This window comes from Convolutriloba macropyga, chromosome 4 (assembly GCF_964194025.1).
Source record: "Convolutriloba macropyga chromosome 4, txConMacr16.3, whole genome shotgun sequence".
NCBI classification, from domain to species: Eukaryota; Metazoa; Xenacoelomorpha; order Acoela; family Convolutidae; genus Convolutriloba; species Convolutriloba macropyga.
Genome location: NC_134471.1, coordinates 50,579,387 through 50,602,819, shown reverse-complemented (window position 1 = coordinate 50,602,819; position 23,433 = coordinate 50,579,387). Strand labels below are relative to the sequence as shown.

At 32.4% G+C, this 23,433-nt stretch overlaps 1 protein-coding gene across 2 annotated transcripts in view; it reads left to right on the top strand.

Annotated features, from left to right (window-relative positions):
* LOC142338488 (ankyrin repeat domain-containing protein 63-like) overlaps nucleotides 1-22,169 on the top strand; it is a 112,036-nt gene extending 89,867 nt beyond the window's left edge. For both annotated transcript variants that reach the window (XM_075388264.1, XM_075388263.1), the window contains exons 3-6: nucleotides 11,955-12,138; nucleotides 12,604-12,753; nucleotides 13,386-13,534; nucleotides 21,656-22,169. In XM_075388264.1, coding sequence (XP_075244379.1) covers nucleotides 11,955-12,138; nucleotides 12,604-12,753; nucleotides 13,386-13,534; nucleotides 21,656-21,826 — 654 coding nt within the window. In that variant the 3' untranslated portion in view covers nucleotides 21,827-22,169. The remainder of the gene's footprint in view (nucleotides 1-11,954; nucleotides 12,139-12,603; nucleotides 12,754-13,385; nucleotides 13,535-21,655) is intronic.
* Nucleotides 22,170-23,433: the final 1,264 nt, after the last annotated feature.

The window sequence follows — 23,433 nt, the reverse complement described above, 5'->3', positions numbered from 1 at the left end:
AAATCAGCCATTAATGGGTTCAAGTCATAAACTAACGATAAATACAACAAATACTAGGAAAGCTCACAGATTCAGCATTATTTTCTGAAAACGAAAAATGTATAGGTCAGTAAAATCAAAAATTATCAACTAAAACAATAATTTCGATTATTTTAAGAATTTTTCAACAAAATATAAAACCTCTAAGTAATGCGACCAAGAAATAAGGCAAGGTGAACAACAAAACTCCGAATTCCGGCAATGTTAATAAAAAACAATTGTTGTCAAGGATTCAAAAAGCATTAGGTTCGAAGTGAAAAAATTCAACCTATTAAAACAATCCCTTTAACCAATTCATGACTTGTCTTTAATGAGAATAACTGATAAGACAACAAAAATACACCACAAAGCCGTAGAAAAAATTTTTTAAGTATTCTTTAGAACAAATGGTCCGATAGTCATGAGAACAGATTGCCATGAGCTCGAACTACTGAATAGACTCTTTTTTACAATCCTAGTATCCAATAGGACTTATTATCGATGATACAGAGTGAGAAAAAAGAGAAATCATAAACAAATGGCACGAAACAATTATTCACTAAAGTTTGTAAGAACATACAAAATTAAACTAAAAAAAAACAAATGAAAACAAGCGCAAATGAGAAATCAGAAGACATGTGTATCATTTTATTAGCACTCCAGAGAAAAACTGAATTTGAATACGGAAATCAAATTGACACAGGCGGAAATTTTTTCTAATTCTGAAAATGTGTTCAAATGTCAGTTTCATACTCCTGAAGGTATTTTCAGAAAAGTCAAGTTTCAAACACAATCGTTTTTCTTCGGGCTCACTAATCCAGCTTGATTAACTTTACCACTCTAATTTGACTCTCTTTGATGTAAAGAAGCTAAATTTTTGCTAACAAAAAATAACCACCTCTTTATTGTACCTATCAATTTGAAATACTAACACTAAAATTAAAACTAAAAACCCAATTCTCAGATCAAAAGTTATTGAAAACTCAAGTTGTGACTCAAAAACGATGACTGGCCAAAAATGGTGTAATAAAATAGTTTTCAGTCAACAATCAACAACCAACTGATTGATTAAAATGGTTTTAAGTAAGAGAACAAAGGAAAAGGATAAAAAAAATACAAAAAATTTTACAAAAAGCTAACCCAGGACTTACCTAAATCGTAATAAGAATGCTTTTTCAAAAGTTTTTTTAGCTCAAATAGTGACACACTCAACTTTTTAGAGACATAGTAAGAATTATAACAATTAAAAAAACATCAAAAAAACTTGAAAATATTTTTTAATGTGATTATTTATTTCTGTAAAAATTGTCTTTTATAATATGAAGATCTCAATTCTTGGTAGCGTTGCCTTACTAATAGTTCTAGAGTAAGTAGTGAGTAAAAAAGATAGCAAAAAGCTGAAAATCAGAAAATATAGGCAGATGTCTTAGAAACAGATAAAAGTGGTAGAAAATTCGAATAAATTCAAATCAATGCACATTATTGAGTCACTGAACCAATTATGAGTGCAAAAATGCAAATGCTACTACAAAACAAAGTCGTTCCAAGTCTTGAATGAGAATTTAAAAACTGGAAGAATCAAAAACTGGAAGAATCAATAAATTCAAATTCAACACAATTCGAATAAAATCAATCCAAAAATATCTCACTTTAAAATCATTAAATCAGGAAGATCAAATGAACCACTAAACCAGAAATCGTCAACCAAACATATCTCCAAAATTGACAAAACATTTATGAAGATTGCGAAAAAAATGCCAGTAAAAAACCGGTTCAACAGGACAAGAAGTAAATAATTGCTCCAAAAAGCATCCAAAAATTGATTTTTTTGCTTTGAAAATTCAAAAATGATCCAAAACACACTGTTATTAGCTCAGATTGTTGAGACAAACATCTTTCACTGAAAAATTTAGAGTTAAATCTGAAAAGTGTTTTGAAATAGCTGCACGTGACCAAAATATCTCTCAATTTGTGCATATTTTTTTCACACCTACTTCTCTTCTTCTTTCTCATAATGATGCTTGAACAAAAACTACGCAAAATTCTCACTTCAATTTTGACTTTTGTTCAGATTTGAACGTTTCTTGACGTAAACCTGTCACATTTGACTTCCTCTAAAAACACGTCCTCAACAAGTCAAAACAAGTCACCTTTTAAAAATTTAGATCACCATTACTACTCTTCCAGTCGTTAAAAGCAGTGGATCAATGCAATCCAAGGTTTTTGCATTGTAAAAACAGAACTAATTATTACATACTCTCTGTGTTAAGGTTTCGAAAATCATTATTTCTTTCAAAAATGTGTGGAAAATCAAACGGCATACTTTGTATCGTCACAACATTTTGCTTGACGCACATGAGACAAATAAAACCACGCAAAGATAACAGAAGCTGTCAAAAGACTGAAGATTAGCAAAAAATCTAAATATTTTCTTTAATCTTTTCCTAGCAAAGTCACAAAAATAAACAACGCGATGATAAAACTGGTGCGAGCACTCAGATGCAAGCTCAAACGAAGCCTCAGTGACCACTTGAACTCAAGAATGGGAAAAATTATTGGATCTTTTGTAGAAATTAACAATTAATTGTATTTATGATTTTTATTCTTAAATCTGAAAACAGACGTTTATCAGATTCAACAGCTGCGGCTGTAATATTAAGTTCCTCTGGATATTTTATTAGCATCTAACATCTGAGATCTCATCTAACATTAGATGAGAAACTGCTGATCACAATTTTCAGGTTAAAATTTTCTTAAAATTGCATGTGGCATGCAAACAATCATATTAACTATTTTGTCATACCTCATGCTGTTTGATAAAAAAATTTATTCAGGTTAAATCATTCAGTTCCTTATGTTGTGGTAGTCCCTTAGCTGCTGTTGTGGTTTTGATTCTTCCAGTTTTTAAATTCTCATTCAAGACTTGGAACGACTTTGTTTTGTAGTAGCATTTGCATTTTTGCACTCATAATTGATTCAGTGACTGAATAATGTGCATTGATTTGTTTGGGTTGGGTTGACGGATAGTGGAAACAAATTTGGAAAACAAATGTTCACATCTTTTCGTTAATTTCCTAAATTCTGCTTTAAAAATGGAATTTAGCTTGTAAAAAATTTATTACGACTAGCCAATCGCACAGAATTCTTGTCTCATACCATTTTTTTGACGCGACGGATCTAAAAATCTTTGCCAGTTAATTTCCGACGATATATTCTAACAGCTATGTTTAAAACTCAATGTCACACTATATGTCAATCAGAAAAACAGAAAACTGCTAATTAATCGAACTTATTGTGCGCGTTTTTAATTGAAAACTGTGAGCGGATATTTTGTTTGTTTCTTGGTGAACAGCGTCACTGCTAATTAGAAATTCAATTTATGGCACAAAATAATTGAAACCTTCATTCATATGTCCATGAACGTTGTTTGACGTTTCAACATAATTAGTTCCGCCTCTGATGGAAATTGTTTTCATTCATGACGTTAAATGTCAAATTTTCAACATCAGAGACTCAATTTGCACAAAATTATGAAATTAAATCTGTGTTTAATGTATGCCTTAGTGATTAAAAAAAATTCAAAATCTTGCGAGAATCTTGCAAGATTTGAATCCGCTCATTACTAGGGTATACCAACAGTGGTACTTCAGACGCATAGCGTTGAGATCTTAGGAGGCAATTAGCCGGGATAAGAGAGAATTCAAAATTTTGTCCCTATAACAGCGCACTGATTAAACGTCAATAAAAAACTGAAAGGTTTATTAAGATTCCTCCCCTCAAAACATGTCTAATCTCAAAAAATAGATTTGTTTTTACAAATAATTCCCCATCTTCAACTATTTATACTGATTTTGACCACTTTGTCTCATTGAATCCATTTTGACTGGACAATTAGGCGTTATCAACAGCTTCGCAGACTAAGTTTAACCTTTAATACTGTGCAAGGATTGATTTGTTTTCGGACTTCGTAACAATAATTTGATTTATTTTCGCATCAAATGGCCCTAAAACTTCCCTGTGATCAATTTTACTACCATTGAGGAAATGAACTAAAAAACCTAAGAATTAAAAATTGAGAATTAAAATTAGAAAAAAAAAAGAATTAAAATTTTCGTTTACTGCTTCTCCGGCATTCACGCAATTTTCAAAAATAAACAGTAGACAAATTATTTTTTCAGGAATCCAAATTTCTATTAAGAAAAAGAAAAAAAACAGCTGTGCGTCCTGACTACCTTGTTTCTGCCTTTTTAAAGACGTTCTGAAAACAGAGGGCTTTAAATTGGTTCGATAAAAAATGATAGTTCGGCAGTTATCAAATTATTTGTTTCTGGGGCTTTTTGGGGATAAAAAATACAGTGGAAAAACATTTTATCCTTCTCTTCTACTTTCAAGCGGCTATACCTCTTGTGGTACATTTGGCGATAAACAAAAATCTTGTATTTGTTCGGCCATCCGGAGAAAAACTCATTTTGACGCCGTATTCTGAGCAATGGTGCAACGGCACCCACAAAAAATACTAATACGCACTTTGCTGACAAAATGAATGAATTTTGTATTTATATGGTGCAGTACCGAATGTTGTTATGAAACATTAAAAAAACAAACAACATTGGCAACAAAACGAAAAATCTTAATTTGCGATACTTTTTACTTCAATCTGCTTAACAAATGTTCTATGTTTGTCTGTGAAAATTTTCTTTAACTATTCTCATTGGTGGGAATTTTTCTTTCAAAAATTGTTAATGTTTAGCTGCTAGAATTAATCAAAAAATATTGAGCAGATTTGATAATTTCTAATTTGAATTAAATTTTAAATTGAGCATTTGCAGTCCAAATGTCTATAGAAATGGGCAGTTTCGGTGTTAAGTTTCCTAAAAATAAAATGAGACTTAACATTGAACACAACACATTTCTGAAAGTGCAGAAATGCGATACAAATTTTGAATGGTTTAGATCGTCTTGCTGTTAACCAGATGTACAAAATCCAAGAAAAACGTACAATTTGAATAACGATAAGAATGTATTAATTTTTAAAAGATATAAATAAATATTATAATTTTTAAAAAATTGTTTTGCAATCAAGTTTCCCGAACCAAAAATTTGTAGAGTACGCTTAAAGGAACTAGCACAATTTTAGTTTGGAGCTTTTTCATTGTGTTTTAAGATCTACAATCTTCCAAACTCAATTCATCAAGACCACATCATTTTATTATTGTTTTGTCTGGAGAAAAAATTATGATTTAAATTTTGCAATTTAAATCATAATTTGGTAAAAATGTCAAAAAACTTTTTGCTTTTTTTGCGGTTAGAAGGTGATATTTTATCAATAAATTTTAGTGCCAAAACAGCTGTCAGCTTCAACGGTAATTTGGCAAATCCTTCCAATAGGTATTAAATACCAATAAATGCTCTTCCGATAGATTTTAATAGTTCTTTGATAAAAGTTGTCGCTAACCTGCCTTTTCCCTTGGCTAACCGTTCGACAAGAAATTATTAGGATTTGGTTTTATTTTTACCGGTATTTTTAGATCTCAAAAGGAATGAAAAACTGGGAAGGAGCATTTTAAATTCCTGTTTTTTGTTACAACTAAATTTGGCTGATGGAAACCTTTTGATCAGAATTACACAAATGGCATCCTTAAAAACCCTTGAAAGCCTAACTAACTGTAAAAGTTCTTGGGGTTTCTCGATCGAATAATGATCAAAATTAGATCAGTTAAACTCTAATTTCGAGTCGACTTTGCTTTAAATGGTTGACACTGGCAGTTTTTCTTGTTCTCTGGACAGTTTTTTTGGGAACTTTCAATTAGTTTTAATTCAAGAATAGCAATATTTCATTTGAATAATTTTTCATTGAAAGAAGAACCACCTTTGAATTTATTTCCAGAAACTACACAAAGCCATAGCTGAGTTTTTTGATTAAAAAGTCAAAAAACATTTTCAAAGGTACGTTTTCTAATAACATATATATATATATATATATATATATATATATATATATATATATATATATATATATACACGAAACACTTCAGTTGAATCAAAATAAATATCAAAGCAAAAATTAAGTTTAATTTGCTTATCCAGGAAATATTTAAGAGTGAAAATCAACTATATGACAATGCTTATCCTAGAAAAAATGATCACATATAACACTAAATTAAATTTCTCCAATCAACAATCTAATTTTTAATTTATTGGACTTTGAGTGAAAACAATAGTTTTTATTTTATGACGATACGAAGCAGATTGGCAGCGGCGCTTTTTTTTTTACTTTTGTACCGTTTTGCAGTTCTGATAACTAAATTAGAAACGTTTTGTTTACTTGTGTTTTTCATTGCGGTAATTTGATGCAACCTGCAACACATTGCAGCAATGTCAAATACATCCAATATGCGTCAAATTGTTTGAAATGAAGTAGAGTTTTACCTGAGAACAACAAAATGAATAGGAAATAAAATGGATGAAATCTTTTTGATTCGATTAAAATTAAATTTCTCAAAAAATAAATTATTTCGAAAAATATGGATTTTTAATCAACACCAGAAACTGTTGTTTTGAAAGGCAGAAATTGTTGACAATTAAACAACTCCAATTTTTTTAAAAAATTAAATCGCGAAAATGTTTTGGTTGAGTTTTCTCCCGATTAACTAGTTAATCGGGAGAAACGTCAACCAAAACATCTTCGCAATTTAATTTTTTTAAAAAAATTTTTCGCAATTAATTTTTTTTTAAATTGGAGTTATTTTATTGTCGTTGCTGATGTTGATTAAAAATCCACATTTTCTGGAAATAACTTATTTTTTGAGAAGAAAGTTAATATTAGTCGAATCAAAAAGATTTCTTCATCCATTTTATTTCCTATTCATTTTGATGTTCTCAGAAAAAAAATCTACTACTGCTGTTACGAAAAATAAGTTATCAAACATCTCTCAAAAGGCTGTTGCTATTACTGACCTACAATAATAACAAAAAATGTTTTATCGCCTTAGCCTCAAGACTGTCCAAATTAGCTCTACAAAATATCACCGATCGTCTTTTTGAGTAGTGACTACTTTGCAGTTAGCTTTCCTACCTAAAATCTGTGTTTTCTCCGTGATTGGCTGACCTTTTTGTGAAATTTTGTGAATGTACACAAAATGATTACCCGCGACGAAATAGTCTGATTCAAATGAGATTGGGGTAACTTATCGCCAACTTTGATTATATTTTGATCACCTTGATAACTATAATCAGATGTTTTCAAAATATTTGTTCTTCATTTATATTTATCGATATCTTTTAACTGTCAGGCTGCTGTTTTAATTAACAAATATCAAATAAATCTTTTTTCGAGTACATATCAATGGCTATAGTTTGAAATTGCAGTTTTACACTCAGATGTAAATATTACTATTAACTGGAATGGCAATTTATGTGCGCACGTACATTACCGATTCTTGTATTGCAACGACCGCAATAAAGACCCGATTGTGAGGGTTTCAACTTGCATTGAAGACCCGATTGTGAGGGTTTCTGGGAACAAACAAAAGGCAAATACTCAATTGCGTGGGCACCATGGTGATTTGTGGGCACAAGGCGGATCGCAAAACTTTCTGAGAATCGACTGAATTTAGAAATGATTTCAACCATGAGTTCCCCAACCAAGCATACCTTAAATTTATGATTTTCTTTTGAATGGTCATATTCACAATCAACATTTTTGCCATGGAAAAAGAAACAGGAATAACTTGATAGCATGATTTTACAAAAGCCTACGACCTATTATATCTTCTTTATCTACAACACTATTCGGCAAATGTGATTTTGCAATTTTATCCATTCAAAATCTGTTGTATAGGCAACATTCAGTCTAGTGACGTCACATTGTTCTTAAATATTTAGCATATTCAACTTGAGAATGTGAATAATACTGTCTATATTTATTTTATTTTGATATGGCATTTCATTAAAGAGAACGGCCAAGAAAGTACAATAGATCGTAACTTGAACTCTTTAATGATTCAGAATTTCGTGACAAAACAATGAAGTTTTTCGAATTATATGAACAGAAATAGATTTCAAATGATAAAAGAAACCGTGGATTGTTTTTCTTATGGACAAAAAGTAGTCACTTTGGTCAAAACTCATGTCACTACGTAAATGTTTGGAAGCAAGTAAATTAGCAATATAAAAGTCTTTTTTTTTGCAATAATTAAATCAGAATTATAACCATACGGTTAAATATACTTGAAACAAAAAATACTTCAAATCATTCAAACAAAATAAAGTAATAAACATCAACAAATTTCTTAACGAATCACATTATAAAATTTTCTTCCTGTTGTTTTCTTCCAAGTCACACTGCTGAAACAAAAAATGTTTTGTACAATTCATGAACTAAAATTTTAAAAGTATTTTTTTGTGTTAAATATCGATCACTTTCACATTTTTTTCGTGACAACATGTATAATAATGGAGCTCTACAAGGGCGGCCAACTGATACACGACTTAGTGGGCTGTTGCTTCACTCAGACAATTTTATCAGTTGAAATCGGCTATAGGCGTGTTTTACAGACTGCGGCTGCAGATATCTCTTCACATCGAGAGAAATAGAAATTTGAAAATGAAGAAGGTTGTTGTGTTAAAAATAGATCTTGAGAACTTAGCCAATCTGGTTAAGTCAGTAAATGGTTATGTTCAGTAAATTGATTATGAAATCTTCTCAGATAAAACTGCTCATGAGTTCATGCAAAATGAGGGGGTTTAAATTGAAAGACGGGGTTTAAATTAAAAATGCCAACAACCAATAAAACCGGATTAACAATTTTTCGTCATTCAAATGTTTTACATTTTGAGCTCTGATAATAAAACACAAAACAGAAAATCAGATTTCAGCAGTTTTGGCTGGATAGTATTTTTTCCAGTGCAAAAACTGTTGTTACTAAGAATCGCGCCATAAAGTCCAAAACTTAAATTTTGGTGAAGCGAAACAAATTTTGTCGGCGAATTATTTTTATTCACCGAATTTTCAACGTACTTGTGTGACGTCACTCAGATCTCGTGTTACTGTCTGCGCTATTGGTCGACTTAAATGTTAGCAGGATAGAGAAGGTTAGGCCTTAACTGTCTGTAAATTTTAATATCATTCTATGGGAATTGAACACATTAGTAAGTCATATTTGATTCTTGATAATTATATTAAGTCATGCATGGTTTTATAGAAACGTAGCAAGCATACTAAGCTCAAAACTGGCATTTACATGAAATTTGTCGAAACACTTTTTGGGATCAAATAACAAGTACAAAACATTAAGTTCTCATTAATAAAAATTTACTATGCCAAAATATCTTCGCCTCTATATAATGTAGTCAGCCAGTTAAAAAAAAATCATTTGGTCAAAGAACGGCCAGGAAGTTTTTTTGAAAAATAACAATCTAAATAACAATTCGTGAAACTTAGCAACAATAGAAAGAGCATATATTGTTCTTACTAATCATACATATGATAAATATGATCCTTACAAATTACTGCAAGATCATGCTAAGAAATTGTTTATGTCTCATAAGAAATGATTTTCGTTTTTTGTATGATTAACAAGAATGTTGATCCAGAGATTCAGACAGAACATGCGCGTGCGTACATTAGCATAGGTCAAGTGTCTCCATGGAAACTCTCTGCATAACTTTTAATCTTTACAGCCATTTTGAAGGCTCCTCGCGTCTTATTCTTTTTAAAACTCAATCGATTTCATGATCCTATTTGATCTTTGCCCGATAAAAAAGAAAACTGAATTTCGATATATTTTAAAAATTGCGTTTGACCTAAATCAAGAATGAATGAAATACTGTAGTCGTGATTGGTTTTTAAACATTTATTCCAAACATCTGCGAATCAATCTTGACTTTTAAGTCTATCTCTGAAAAACTGATTAGATCGATATGAGATTTGGAAAGAAATGATTTCGCAAAAGTAACTCAATTTTTAAGGAAGTGCAAACATCCAAATCTTTCAAACCGACAAGTGGTTTAATCGGCCTGGGTAGATTCAAAATTAAAGCCGTTCATCAGTAGTATAGAGTTCACTTAAGATACAAAGTGTTTAGGATTCTTATTCCGTTTTTTTGAAGGATACTTTGGAGTATTTACCTAAGACTATTGTATATAAACGGCTCTTATTTTGCATTTTCTCTTACGTATAAAGGAGAGTTGAGGTACTTGTTTAAATAGTTCAACTTACCTATTTGAATAGCTCAGCTTTAGCTCAATTTTGAGTAATTTTATTTTCTCGTACACTTTTTTTAGGCAGCTGAATTCAATCGTCAAAGGTTTACTGGTAAAAACTTTATTTGTTTTGAGTTTTCGAGTAACTTTCTCCAGCTCTACTTCTCTTGTTCTGCTTCAGATCTACAGCGCTCTCTTATTCTTAGTTTTAGTAACTGATCTCAATTGTTTACTACTAAAAATCAGATAGAAAAGCACAAGAATTTATTTCGTTATTCAATTTAAGTCCTTTTAGTAATCTATCAATCTATCGTCACCTGGATAGCGGATTAGGATAGTAGGAATGAGTCGCCGCTAGTCATTTAAAGGCCATCGGTCCGGCGTTAGTTTCTTATGTTCACTGATGTTTTCAACTGTTACGGTTTGGAAAGATTTCGCGGCAATTTTCAACAGAATACCGGATATATGTAGTCTCAACTAAGGTTTCAGTACATCTGTTCTATCATGTTTTAAAATAATTTTAAGCGAAGTGAAAAATGGTTTTTTTTTCTAAGTTCTACTAAATGAAAAAAAATTAGAATTAATAAATTAGCCTTACGGTGTATTGAACTTATTTTTTCCAGGCTGAAATAAAATCGGACGCCACCAGTGGCTTGAGAGCTACTCGTTGAGAGCTACGTTTATAGCCAATATAGCTTCAATGAAATTTAGCTGGCTGCAAGAGTGCTGGAGACAGCTAAGATTTTTTTTTAAACAGTAAACATTGGAGTTTTTCATAATCACTGATTCTGCAAAGAATATTTTTTCAGCTAAAATGTCCTTTTCAGAAAGCTGGCATTCAATCATTGTATTGTGGTGCCTATAAATTGTCCTTCATTTGGTTGCAAAGAAATCTGTAATTTAAATTAGATGAAAAAGGCATGCGCATTAAAAAAAAGTTTAAAAAAGGCATGCGCATAACGTATATTGGAGACCTTAGATGCTTGTTTAAATAGCTCAATTTGCTTATTTAAATAGCTCAGCTGTAGCTCAATTTTGTGTAAATTATGTTTTCTGGTCCACATTTTTAGGCATCTAAATTCAGTCAGGAACAGTTTACTTGTGAAAACTGTAGTTGACTGTTTTGAATGTTTGGAACTTTCTGTTCCACTTCGGTTTTTCTATACCTGAACTTTCGAATTAAAAAAGAGATACTCTATTGAGTACATTCAGGTTCAAACACAGGTCTCAAAATTAATTCAGCAGACAAATGTAGGAGAAACGGATATGATACCATAAAAACTAAAGATTCAAATTTATTGTATAGCTAAACAAAATAATCTTAGTTTCACAGAAACCCATATCAGAGGCTTTTAATAACGCTTATCAAAGCGATGATCTTTCACCATTCATTGACATAAATATATATTAGCGTATATATATATATATATATATTATATATATATATATATATATTAGCATTATATATATATATATATATATATATATATATATATATATATATATATACATATATATATACTATATATATATATATATATATATATATATATATATATATATATATATATAATCACTGCCTAAATAATAGCGTATCTCTCGAGTCTTTTTTAAAGTTCTTGCATCATGTTGATCTGAATTGACAGGTACTGTTTACTTCGTTATGTTTTGTACACACCCCATGAGGCGTTATTTCTCCAAAACTTGGCAGAATATCTTTGAAATTGTTTCAGGATTCACAGGGTCGCACAGCTTTGATCACAGCTGTGGTTTCCATTCCTGAGATCAGAACCCGGACAAAAATGGTGGAGATGATAGTTGACAAGGGGGGATACACTGACATCCAGGATGCGGAAGGAAAGACTGCACTCTACTATGCATGCCAGTCCAGGGCTAACGAACTCGTCAAAATACTTAGTAAATATTTTGACTTCAGCTGTAAGAAACTAATTTTTGATTTATTCAAAGACAGTTGGTTACAAAGACAGTCAGGTCAATTAGAGGGAACAATTATTTGGAATTAATGAGTCATATCATTATTTAGATTAGACGTTTCTTACGTTCGAATTAGCATCAAATGCATAAAATCTGGCAACCTCAAAAATGTTAGTCAGGAAACAAAGCTGAGCGGCTAATAAATTTATCATTTCATGAACAAATTCTTCACTGTTCCAAAAATGTAAAGCAGTTTTTAAAAATTTCCTACTGCTATGAAGCTTGAAAATTTTTGCCCAATGGGCGGCATTATTAAAATTCAAGCGTTTACTGCGTCACAGGGGAAAAATTGCCCGTCAGAAAGATTAGACTTAACAATAACAAAAACTCATTTGCATTAATGCAATATACTCTGGTGTTTTGGTCACTGGCTTCTCTTATTTCCAGTCAAGCGTGGGGTGGACCCGAATGTACCCGACAACCTGGGGTGTACTCCTCTGATTATGTGCTGCAGAGTGGGCAATGACATTGGAACCGAGATCCTGGTCAAGTGCTACAGGAGACTGGGACTCGACGTCGACCACGAGGACGGAGAAGGTATAAAAACGATATTTTATCGTGTCCTGTGATAAATAGCCAGAATACAGGTCAATTTCTCAAACTATGATAATCTATTATCACGAGGAAACTCTGGCCTAAAAATATGGTAACTAAAATGGACAAGAGAAGGATTCGAAACAGATATTCGCTTGCATAGAGAACGGAGACAATTTCGTGAGACCTATGAAGTCTGGACAGGATAAGTTTTGTTTGGAATCCCCAAATCAGCTGGAGAAAACGGCTCAAACCTGTCGCTCTTAAAAATGGGCAGATAATCCCGTCACTATTTCTATTATTTCAGACCTATAAATTACTTCTAAAGATATGAGCACAGCTTTGCATTTTGACACCAAATCTTCACAGCTACAAATTTCGACTGAGAAGTCATTATATTTGTTTAAACTTAAATTTTCATAGTCGTTTCAACTTTCGTAATTTTTTTTTCTTAGATGTTTTATGTTGTTTGTGCTGTTATTTTATACGTTTATGTCTTTTAGATTTGGTATCCCGAAGATGCAGTTGTTCTGCATATTGCAATTTTATCTAAAAAAAACATGAAGACATTTTCTCTGACGTTAAGACAGAACAGTTTGTGATCATTCAAACTTTGTTCTAAACTTTGCTTGCAGGAATGACTGCTCTGATGACGGCATTCCAGCAAGGCTACCACGAGTGTGCTAGGGTGCTAGTCCACCTGGGAAAAGCATCCCTCACTCGGAAGGGGGAGAAAGAGGGGTTGAACCCAATCGAGTGGGCTCTCAGGAACGGTTACTCACAAGTAAGCTCCTACTCTATCCAACATAGTTTATGGAGATACCCAGAGGTCAGCAGCTGTAAGCGGATATTATTCTAAGAACTCCGCTGAATGTGCGAAAATTATGTAAGATTTGTTGCATATTTTCAGCACTTGTGAAAATGTCGAATTCAGCAGATTCAGCGCCATTCTTACATAATTTCAACACTTCTCTTGCAAACCTTCAGCAGCTTCTCAGCACCTTTCTTAACAATTTTCAGCACTTGTGGAATTTTCAAATTCAGCGGATCAGTGCCTTTCTTACATAATTTTACGTGCCATTTTATTGCTCATGATTGCTCATGACCTAGTCAGCATGTAGGGTTCTTCATCTCTTGCATTTTTCTAGAGCCATTAATCAATCAAAAATCTGCGTTGCTTTTTTAATGATACTTCATATTTTTGAAAAACAGAACACTGAAAAACGTAACACTTTCATCTTATATAACGGAGGGAAGACAATTATACTTAAGCTATCTGGCTTCATTCAATCAAGTTTTTTGGCTATATACTCCAGCTGCGATAACTGCTTTATCTTAAAAGTTTACAAAGTTCCTATTCATTTGGCAGATTTCCAACAGCTTTAAAGTTGCACTGCTATTTTGCATGCTGTTAACTCTTGCCCCGGTGCTGCTTCTGTACGTACAGAAGCGGAAAAAATATCAAAAAAATTTCCAAATTCTTGAAGGAGGGCGTTCAAAATGAGTAAGATGAGTGCTGAAATTGTGTAAGATAGGTGCTGAAACAAATTACCGAAAATTATGTACGAAATGCGCTGACAGCCGATGATGTTTTTTTTCAGCGCATAAATTTGACATAATTATCCGCTTAATAGGCTGAAAAGTGCTGAAATTTTAAAAAGAAAGACGCTACAAATTCAGTAGAATAAGCGGATTATTATGCAAGATTTATCCGCTGAAAATTTTTTTTCAGCGGTTGTCAGCAAATTTCTTATAAAAAATTCGACGAAACCCTCGACTTGGCACAATATGCTGCAAGCTTAAATGCAAACTGCTCCATTCTCTTCTATATCAAAACAAGAAGGCTAGCGTGTTTCCGCACACAATGTTCCCATTTGAAAACTTAACACCCTTCATTTTACGATATGGGAAAAGATAAAGTTGACATGACAACTGTTTTAACTAATGTTGGAAAAATGATGTGAAATGAGAATACTTGATCTAAACCAAAATGCTTCAGTAAACTTCCCTTACCGAAGTTTTTTTTAGTTGCAACTAATTTTTTAAAAATTCCAATGAAAGTGTGATGCTATAATACCAACATGAAAAGACACTAGCGAATATGACTGCAAAAATTTAACAAATTTAGTACCCCAATAAACGTATTTTATCTTGATGAACCTAAACCAATCCTGAAACCAGGAAAATAAGAAAAAAAAACTAGTTACAAGTTTTGTACCTCGCCCTGAAAACAGTGAAGTTTCAAAGCATCCTATTTGCAGCCATAAGATTTTTTGTTTCACAATTGCTTCATTAATACGCACTGCAGCAAAATGATTTCATATTATTTGTGTGATTATTTCCAGTGGGTGCAAATTTACAATCTGACAAATAAATTTTCTCTCTTCTTTCATTTTTTCTCTGAATTAAAACAATTTGTCTGTTTTAAAACAATTTTAAATCAACAGTGAATAAAACTAGCATTTAGAAGACGAAATGTTGAGAAAACTACAAATTAGCTCAAACGAAAACGATGTTCTTGTTCTTGGTGAAAAAACAGAGCGCAAAAAGTTTTGAAGCAGAATGCAAAAAAAAACCAGGTATCTGATTACCTAGCGCGTTTATTTTCAAAAGTTGTTTGAGGTCAACAAATTATGCAACAAAAATTAAATAATGGAGACAAAAAACAAAACAGATTAAATAAAAACACTATAGTTTAGAAATCTTTAGAAATAAAATGACAGAGTTACCCCTGAGACTTGAAAAGAGGTTGAAAGCGCACATTTATATCGTTATATAAAACTGCCTGGCTTTAAGTTGTTGAAAATCATTTACATTACGAGATAATGCAACTGCAAAAGTTTGGCGTTCTTCAGCTGTATACAAAGACCATTTTAGTAAGGCAATGTAATGACTGGTCTGTAATGCATTGAAAAAACAAACTTGTGTCTAATCATCGAAAGGATCAAAAATTTTGACAAACTTTGTCAAAAATTTAAGGAAAATCGACATGAAATGCTACTAAATTTCTATTTAATCATTTTAAAAATTTCTCGAAGCTTCTCGCTTTGGTATGGGGTGCCCTCAAAACAAGTGAAAGTGTGTGAACAAAAAAGTGGGGCTGGCATAAAGTTCTCCCATTTTTTTCAAAAGATGTGGGAATAATAATAAATTGTTTGTAGAGTTCAGAACAAAACAATTCAAAAGACTGCAAAACAGTTAAGTTAACTACAATCGGGGCTACCAGAAAGCTGTTGAACGCATCTAGTGTGTTGGCATGCACCTGTTGGAAGAGCGCGCAAGTTTTGAAGATCTAAACATAAACCGACAAATGTCGGAAGAATTGCGCTTGAACGACAGGCGAAGCAATTTAATTCACGGTCTTTAGTAGATCAATTTTTCGTTATGGGTGCAGAAAACCTCGACCCAACTGGGATTCGAACCACTGACCTCCGGATCCATGGCCACCCGCACTAAAAATGATGAACGAAGGGTGAAAAAGTCACTTGAGAAGTCAAAGAATGTTCTAGAAGAAAAGCGCAAAATTCTCTAGCGAAAAATTTGCATAAAAAAACATAGCCGAGAGAACACCGGAAACGACTCAAATCGTCATGCATTATAATCTCTAACCTAACCTTACCGAAATCAGAACATCAAAACAGATAAGAGAAAAAAAAACAAAGGTAGCCCCACAAACCACATTAAAGCGTTTTAAGAATGCCGACAATTTTTTAGGTCCGGGAGGGGGGGGGGGGCTAGGTGGGGTGAGTGGGTAGATAGGTTGAAGAGGTGGGTAGAGCTGGGGTAGTTGGGGGGTAGGTGGGTTGGGGGGGTTGATAAGTGGTGGTGTGGGGTGGTGTGGCATAGTTTAGATAATTAGGGGTGACTTATATAGGAACAAAAAATCTCAAAATGACCTCTTCACCTTGAACATTACCAGCAGTTCCTAATTACTATACATTACAAACGAAGCTACTGTTAAAGTCCAATGTTCAAAATCAGAAATCAACAATCAAAAACAGAGGTAAATGCTCGAACAGAAAGAAGTCAGAATTCAAGTCATGAACAAACTTGCTTTCTGCTACAAAATAAACAACATAGCCGGAAGAATTACGGAAGCGACTCGAATCGTCAAAACTTAACAAAAAACCGTAATCGTAGCTGAAGTCAATTCCTTTTGTATTAAATCATTAACTCGTTACCCCTCCAGGACTGATCTAAACATTGGTGAAATTTCTTCCGCTGTCACAAAGAGGAACAAAATTTTATTGAATACGTTTGGTAACGTAAGAGTTCTTGTAAAGTACAAAAAAACGGATAGTCGAAAATCTGATAGGCTGAAAGGCTGACATTGCTACCAATTGCCCTCAAATAATTCATGATTCTAATCTCAAAAGAGATTGCGAAAGCAAACGGCAGATAATAATCTTAGAAACTAAATCAAATTTTTCAAATAAAACAAAAAATGCTCAAATTAAGAATCAGAAAACCACTACAATTAGATAGCTAACCACTGAAATTAGGAGAAAAAGAACACCTACTTCTTCTTTGTTGTATATATGCTAGACAACATGATTTCATACTTAATCAAAAATTGAAATCATCATAGAAAAGGAATAAGCAACAGAATATTCAAAGGCAAAAAATCGTTCGAAAACCATACCAAGGCCGGAAAGCAGCGAAAACTTTAGAAAATGATTTCTAGCAAACTCGGAGTTGTGCCTTATGTTGTGTGAAATCAATTGCAAACCAAAGAAATGACAAAAGTCTAAGAAAAAGCTGAAATCATTTAATTTTTCAACAACTGATAAATATAATCAGTATAAAGGTAGTTTCGGGCGCAGAGCTGAAATGATAAAAAACAATAGAAGGTGAAGAATGTGGACACAAGGTAAGGACCACCGTAACAAAGACTAATTCTTGATTTTTGAAAGTTAAAAATCAAATTTAAAAAATCAAGAAAAACGAAAACGTTTCATTGTTCAGCATTTGAGAAAAAGAAAAGACAATGAGTTATCCGAGACAACGATCCATCCTCCTGAACAGAGCATAAAAGAAAAAGCAGAATTCAAAATACGAAAAACTCAAACATTTCGCAAAAAAATTGTCAAAAAATTTTCAAGACCGCATTTATGAAAAAACTGTTTCTCAGAAACTTAACGCTAAAAAATGATTGGTTTTTTATTGAAACAAAATTAAAGTCCCTCATGTTCCACAAAAAGAATATTTCTAGTAATTAAAACAAAGAAAACAGACAAAAAACTGCCAAAAATTCAAAAAAAACTCCCAACATCGGATTAGCATGAGTACAATTTTATAAGACAAAATTTCATCGAGGTAAAAAGAGGCGTTGAGTATATGAATTATCACAAAAAAGTTGCCATATTAACTGATTGTTGACAAAAAGTCGGCTGAAAGATACAGAAATGGAGAAATTAATAGAAAAAAAGCCAAAAATTAACAATGTAAGGACCACCGTAACAAAGACTAGTTATTGATTTTTGAAAGTTAAAAATTAAATTTAAAAAATCAAGAAAAACGAATACATTTCATTGTTCAGCATTTGAGACAAAGAAAAGACAACAACTTATCCGAGACAACGATCCATCCTCCTGAACAGAGCATAAAAGAAAAAGCAGAATTCAAACATACGAAAAATTGAAACATTTCGCAAAAAAATGGTCAAAAAATTTTCAAGACCGCATTTATGAAAAAAAATTTAACTGTTTTTCAGAAACTTAACGCTAAAAATTGAGTGGTTTTTCATTGAAATAAATTTAATGTCCCTCATGTTAAAAAGCAATATAACCAATATAAATGTAGGTGCCAGGACAATTCTAGAATGATACAAACTAGAATGTGAAGAATATGGCCTGACACAATATAAGTAACACCGTAACAAAGACTAATTCTTGATGTTTGAAAACTAAAAATCAATCTGAATATCAAGAAAAACGAATAAACTTCATTGGTCAGCATTCGAGACATAAAGACAACGATTTATCTGTTTCTTTTATCTGTTTCTAACTTTTTTTAACTGTTTCCCAAAAACTTAACGCTAAAAAATGATTGAAGTTTTATAGAAACAAAACAAAAGTCCCTCATGTTCCACAAAAAGACTATTTGTAGTAATTAACACAAAAATGCAGACAAAAAACTGCCAAAAATTCAAAAAAACTACCAAAATCGGATCAGCATGAGTACAATTTTATAAGACAAAATTTCATCGAGGTAGAAAGAGGCGTTGAGTTATGGCAACTTTCCTGTGATGTGAATTATCACAGGAAAGTTGCCATATTAACTGATTTTTGACAAAAAGACGGCTGAAAGATCCAGAAATGAAGAATTTAATAGGAAAAAAGCCAAAAATTAACCAAAAAATCACAAAATAAGTATAAATTTGGAACTTGAAACGCATTTTTAGGCTCTGCAAAACACTGTTGTATCAATTTTCGACGTTTACGTTTCAATATAGAATTGAATAAAAATTACTCATCAAAAAACAAAATTACTAGCAAAAAACTGGGCCATTTAGACGAAAAAACGGCTAAAAACGATTATCCAATTGTGCCATTCAGTCAAAGACTACTTTTCAAAATCAAAAAGTCATTCACTAAACGCAGCGCAAGATCAAAAAACTTCTCTCAGAAAAAATTAATTCACACGGCACTTTTTCTCACTTTCTCTTTTAGGGCAAAACAGCGGCTGAACGAATAGTACTTCCGGTAAAAAAAACATAGCCGGAAGAATTCCGGAAGCGACTCGAAGCTTCAAAACTTCGAATAAAGCTGTAGCCATTTTCTTTTAAACTAAACTTTTAACTCATTAACTCCCCAGGTTTGATATAAAAATCGGTGAAATTTAAACCACTGTCACAAAGAGAAACAAAATGCAGCAAAACTTTATACTATTGAATACGTTCGGTAGCGTTGAAAAAGTCCCCAATAATTAGGATGGTCAAAATATTGATAGACTGAAAAACAGACAGGGCTACCAATTGCTAGCCTAAAATAATTAATGTTTCTACTCTCAAAAAGATCAAGAAAGCAAACGGCAGATAGTAATCTTAGAAAATAAGTTAAGTTTTTCAAAAAAGTACGCTCAAAGTTAAGTATAAGAAAACCACTACAATTAGTTTTCTAATCACTGCAAACAAAAACAACACATACATTCTTTCTCTTCATATATACGCTAGACAACATGATTTCATTCTAATTCAAAAATAAAAATAATCATAGAAAAGACATAAGCAAACGAATAATATTCAAAGTAACAAAATCGTTTAAAAACAATACCAATGCAGGAAGAAGATTGCAATAAATATTAATGAGTTGAAAGTTTGGATAAGACATTTTAGCAAACTCTCAGTACTGCATTATGTTGAATGGAATCAATGGCAAAACAAAGAAATGACGAAAATCTAAGAAAAAGCTAAAATCAAACAATTTTTTAACAACCGAAAAGAGCAATATAACCAATATAAATGTAGGTGCCAGGACAATTCTAGATTGATACAAACTAGAAAGTGAAGAATATGGCCTGACACAATATCAGTAACACCGTAACAAAGACTAATTCTTGATGTTTGAAAACTAAAAATCAATCTGAAAATCAAGAAAAACGAATAAATTTCATTGGTCAGCATTCGAGACATAAAGACAACGATTTATCTGTTTCTTTTATCTGTTTCTAACTTTTTTAACTGTTTCCCAAAAACTTAACGCTAAAAAATGATTGAATTTTTATAGAAACAAAAAAAAGTCCCTCATGTTCCACAAAAAGACTATTTGTACTAATTAAAATAAAAATGCAGACAAAAAACTGCCAAAAATTCAAAAAAAACTACCAAAATCGGATTAGCATGAGTACAATTTTATAAGACAAAATTTCATCGAGGTAGAAAGAGGCGTTGAGTTATGGCAACTTTCCTGTGATGTGAATTATCACAGGAAAGTTGCCATATTAACTGATTTTTGACAAAAAGACGGCTGAAAGATCGTCAAATTAAGAAATTAATAGAAAAAAAGGCAAAAATTAACCAAAAAAAAATCACAAAATATGTACAAATTTGGAAATTGAAACGCATTTTCAGGCTCTGCAAAACACTGTGCTATCAATTTCTGAGGTTTACATTTCAATAAAGCAACAACAAAATCATTTCTACAAAAAACCAAATAACAAGCAAAAAATGGGCCACTTAGACAAAAAAACGGTTATCTATATGTGCCATTGAGTCAAAAACTACTTTTCAAAGTCAAAAAGTCAATCACTAAACGCAGCGCATGATCAAAAAAACTTCTCTCGCTCAGAAAAATTAGTTTACACGGCAACTTTTCTCACTTTCGGTTTTAGGTCAAAACAGCGTCTGAACGAATAGTACTTCCGGTAAAAAAAACTTTAAGAAAACCAATACTCCTCTTCGAGTCGTAAAAAAAACTTAAGGAAACCAATACTCCTCTTCGAGTCATAAAAACCTATAGAATCTCAATACCCCTCTTCGAGTCGTAAAAAGACCCACACGTTTACAATAATTGCTATGAACTGCGTTCAAGAGCAATTAAAAACGGTTTATTCTATAATTCAGGGGCAAAAAGAAAAAAATTTGGATTAATCAATCAATGTACATTATGAAGGTTGATATCAATCGTAAATACAAAATAACAATTGTTTTCACAAATATCGAGGCTTTTTAAACCAGATTATTTTGAATTTGTCGCACTAACAATCAGTTCAAGCTCAAAGCCTCAAACCCAAATGAACTCTGATTTATCTTGGCGCAGAAAAGTCTGATCAGAGGTCAGTTTTTTTGGAAATGGAAGGTATGATTAAATCATTAGAGGTCACTTTGCTAGCCTTTTACCTATTTCCATGCCTTTATAGCCAACAAATGTCATTTTGAGATATCTCAAATTACTTTTTTTTTCAGGAAGAGATGGATTCAATAGTGCAAAAGCAAGCAGTTGACGACCTTCTAGCAGTGAGAGATCAACTGAACGTTGCGAGAACCCTGAGCAACTTTGACAGCGACTGCTCTGGGAACGAAGACATCATAGCCAACAGCAATCTCGCAGAATCACCTCCTTCTAACCAAACCTAATTGTGGACTCATAAACAACCCGAGTTTCTCTTCATAACTGATAAAATTTTACTAATTATCATTTTTAGTCAGATATGATGAATAGTAATCATCAAAGTCATATTCGGTTTATCCGCAGACCTAAAAAGAATTTTAAAAAATGTGAAAGGCAAGTGCGAGAAAAGTTATCATATAGTGAGATCCTAGCAAGATATGGTGAATATTATAGACGAGACATCGTGTATGATGAGATTGCTAATATTTTTTCAACGGGATCAAAATTAATTCAGCTACACTAAACATTCCAAATTTTGAAACCCATTTCCTAGACTGGTTTAAAAACCTCCAAATTACCCTAAAATTGTTCGGCCAAAGTAATCTGATTTAAAATGGCGAATGTTAAAAACGGGGTAGCGGGTACTATCAAAGGAAAGGATAGTTTTAGGAAAAGGGTCCGACTTATCAAAATTTCCCCGTTGGTTATGTGTATAATCAATGAAGTTCATGCTTTCTATTTTTATCAGAATTACGTTTACTAATCAGAATAATAAGCTCTGTAACTTATTCCAAAAGTTATTCCTTCAAAATCTAAACGTCACTAAAACTGCAACTTGACAAGAAGAAATCTTGCTTGAGTGAGGACTGTTTTATTTGGTTAGCGATTTTTTATATACCAGTTATATTTATTTTGGTGATTTTTACTGAAACCAGCATCACCAAAAACAGGAAATGTTTGCCATTGTTTGTCGATTACAAAGAACTTCATTGATTGTTTTGCAAACAATCCAACTGTTTATTGCTGCATATGATTTATAAAGTTTTTCTATGCTGTTTTCTGTTCTCTGGGAAGATTATCTACACTCCATTAATAATTGCTCAAGTGAATTCTGGCTACAATTAAATGTTAATTCATATTTAGTTTAAAATTTTGAACAAATTTTACGCTTTATTCATTGAAATCATTTTTTGAACCGAAAAAAAATAAAACTGCCCTATAACTGCCAATGATTGAACGCCAGAAAAGCAAAAGTAAATGGATTTCTTAGATAACGAGAAAAACGACTGGAAAAAAACGCCATTTTATTTCAAAGTTCAAGTTCGGCTGATTTAGCTCTCGATGGCAATATTCAACTTATCGCTGAATTTTAATGAAGCTCAAAAAATCCAAATAGTTGACCAAGGCATATAGCTCAACTTCAGACTCTCATATTCAAACTTTCATGTATTGCCATGTGGCCCCGCAAAGAGCTGCGTCTGAAAAAACTAAATGCAGAGAACATAAGCGACTAACATAAGGTGGGGGATAAATGGGGGGGGGGGGTGAGACAGAGGGGGTGAACATTTTAAGATTTCAAATCGCATAAAAAGACACCAGGACTAATATAATTGCTACTTACTTCGTTTGAGAGCAATTAATAGCCTTTAGGGTGACTTGACTTGGTTAATTTTAGAAGTCGGGTTCGGTTACAGAAAATCTAAGATCTTCTCTGCAGACACCAACTCCAGTTTACATCTGCCATTTATGTTCCGAGTGTAAATTAACCCTTTAAATTTTTTTTTCTTATGCAATTTAACTTCGTAAAAGATCAGGACCATGCAAAATCAACGCCATAAAATATAGCTTCAGA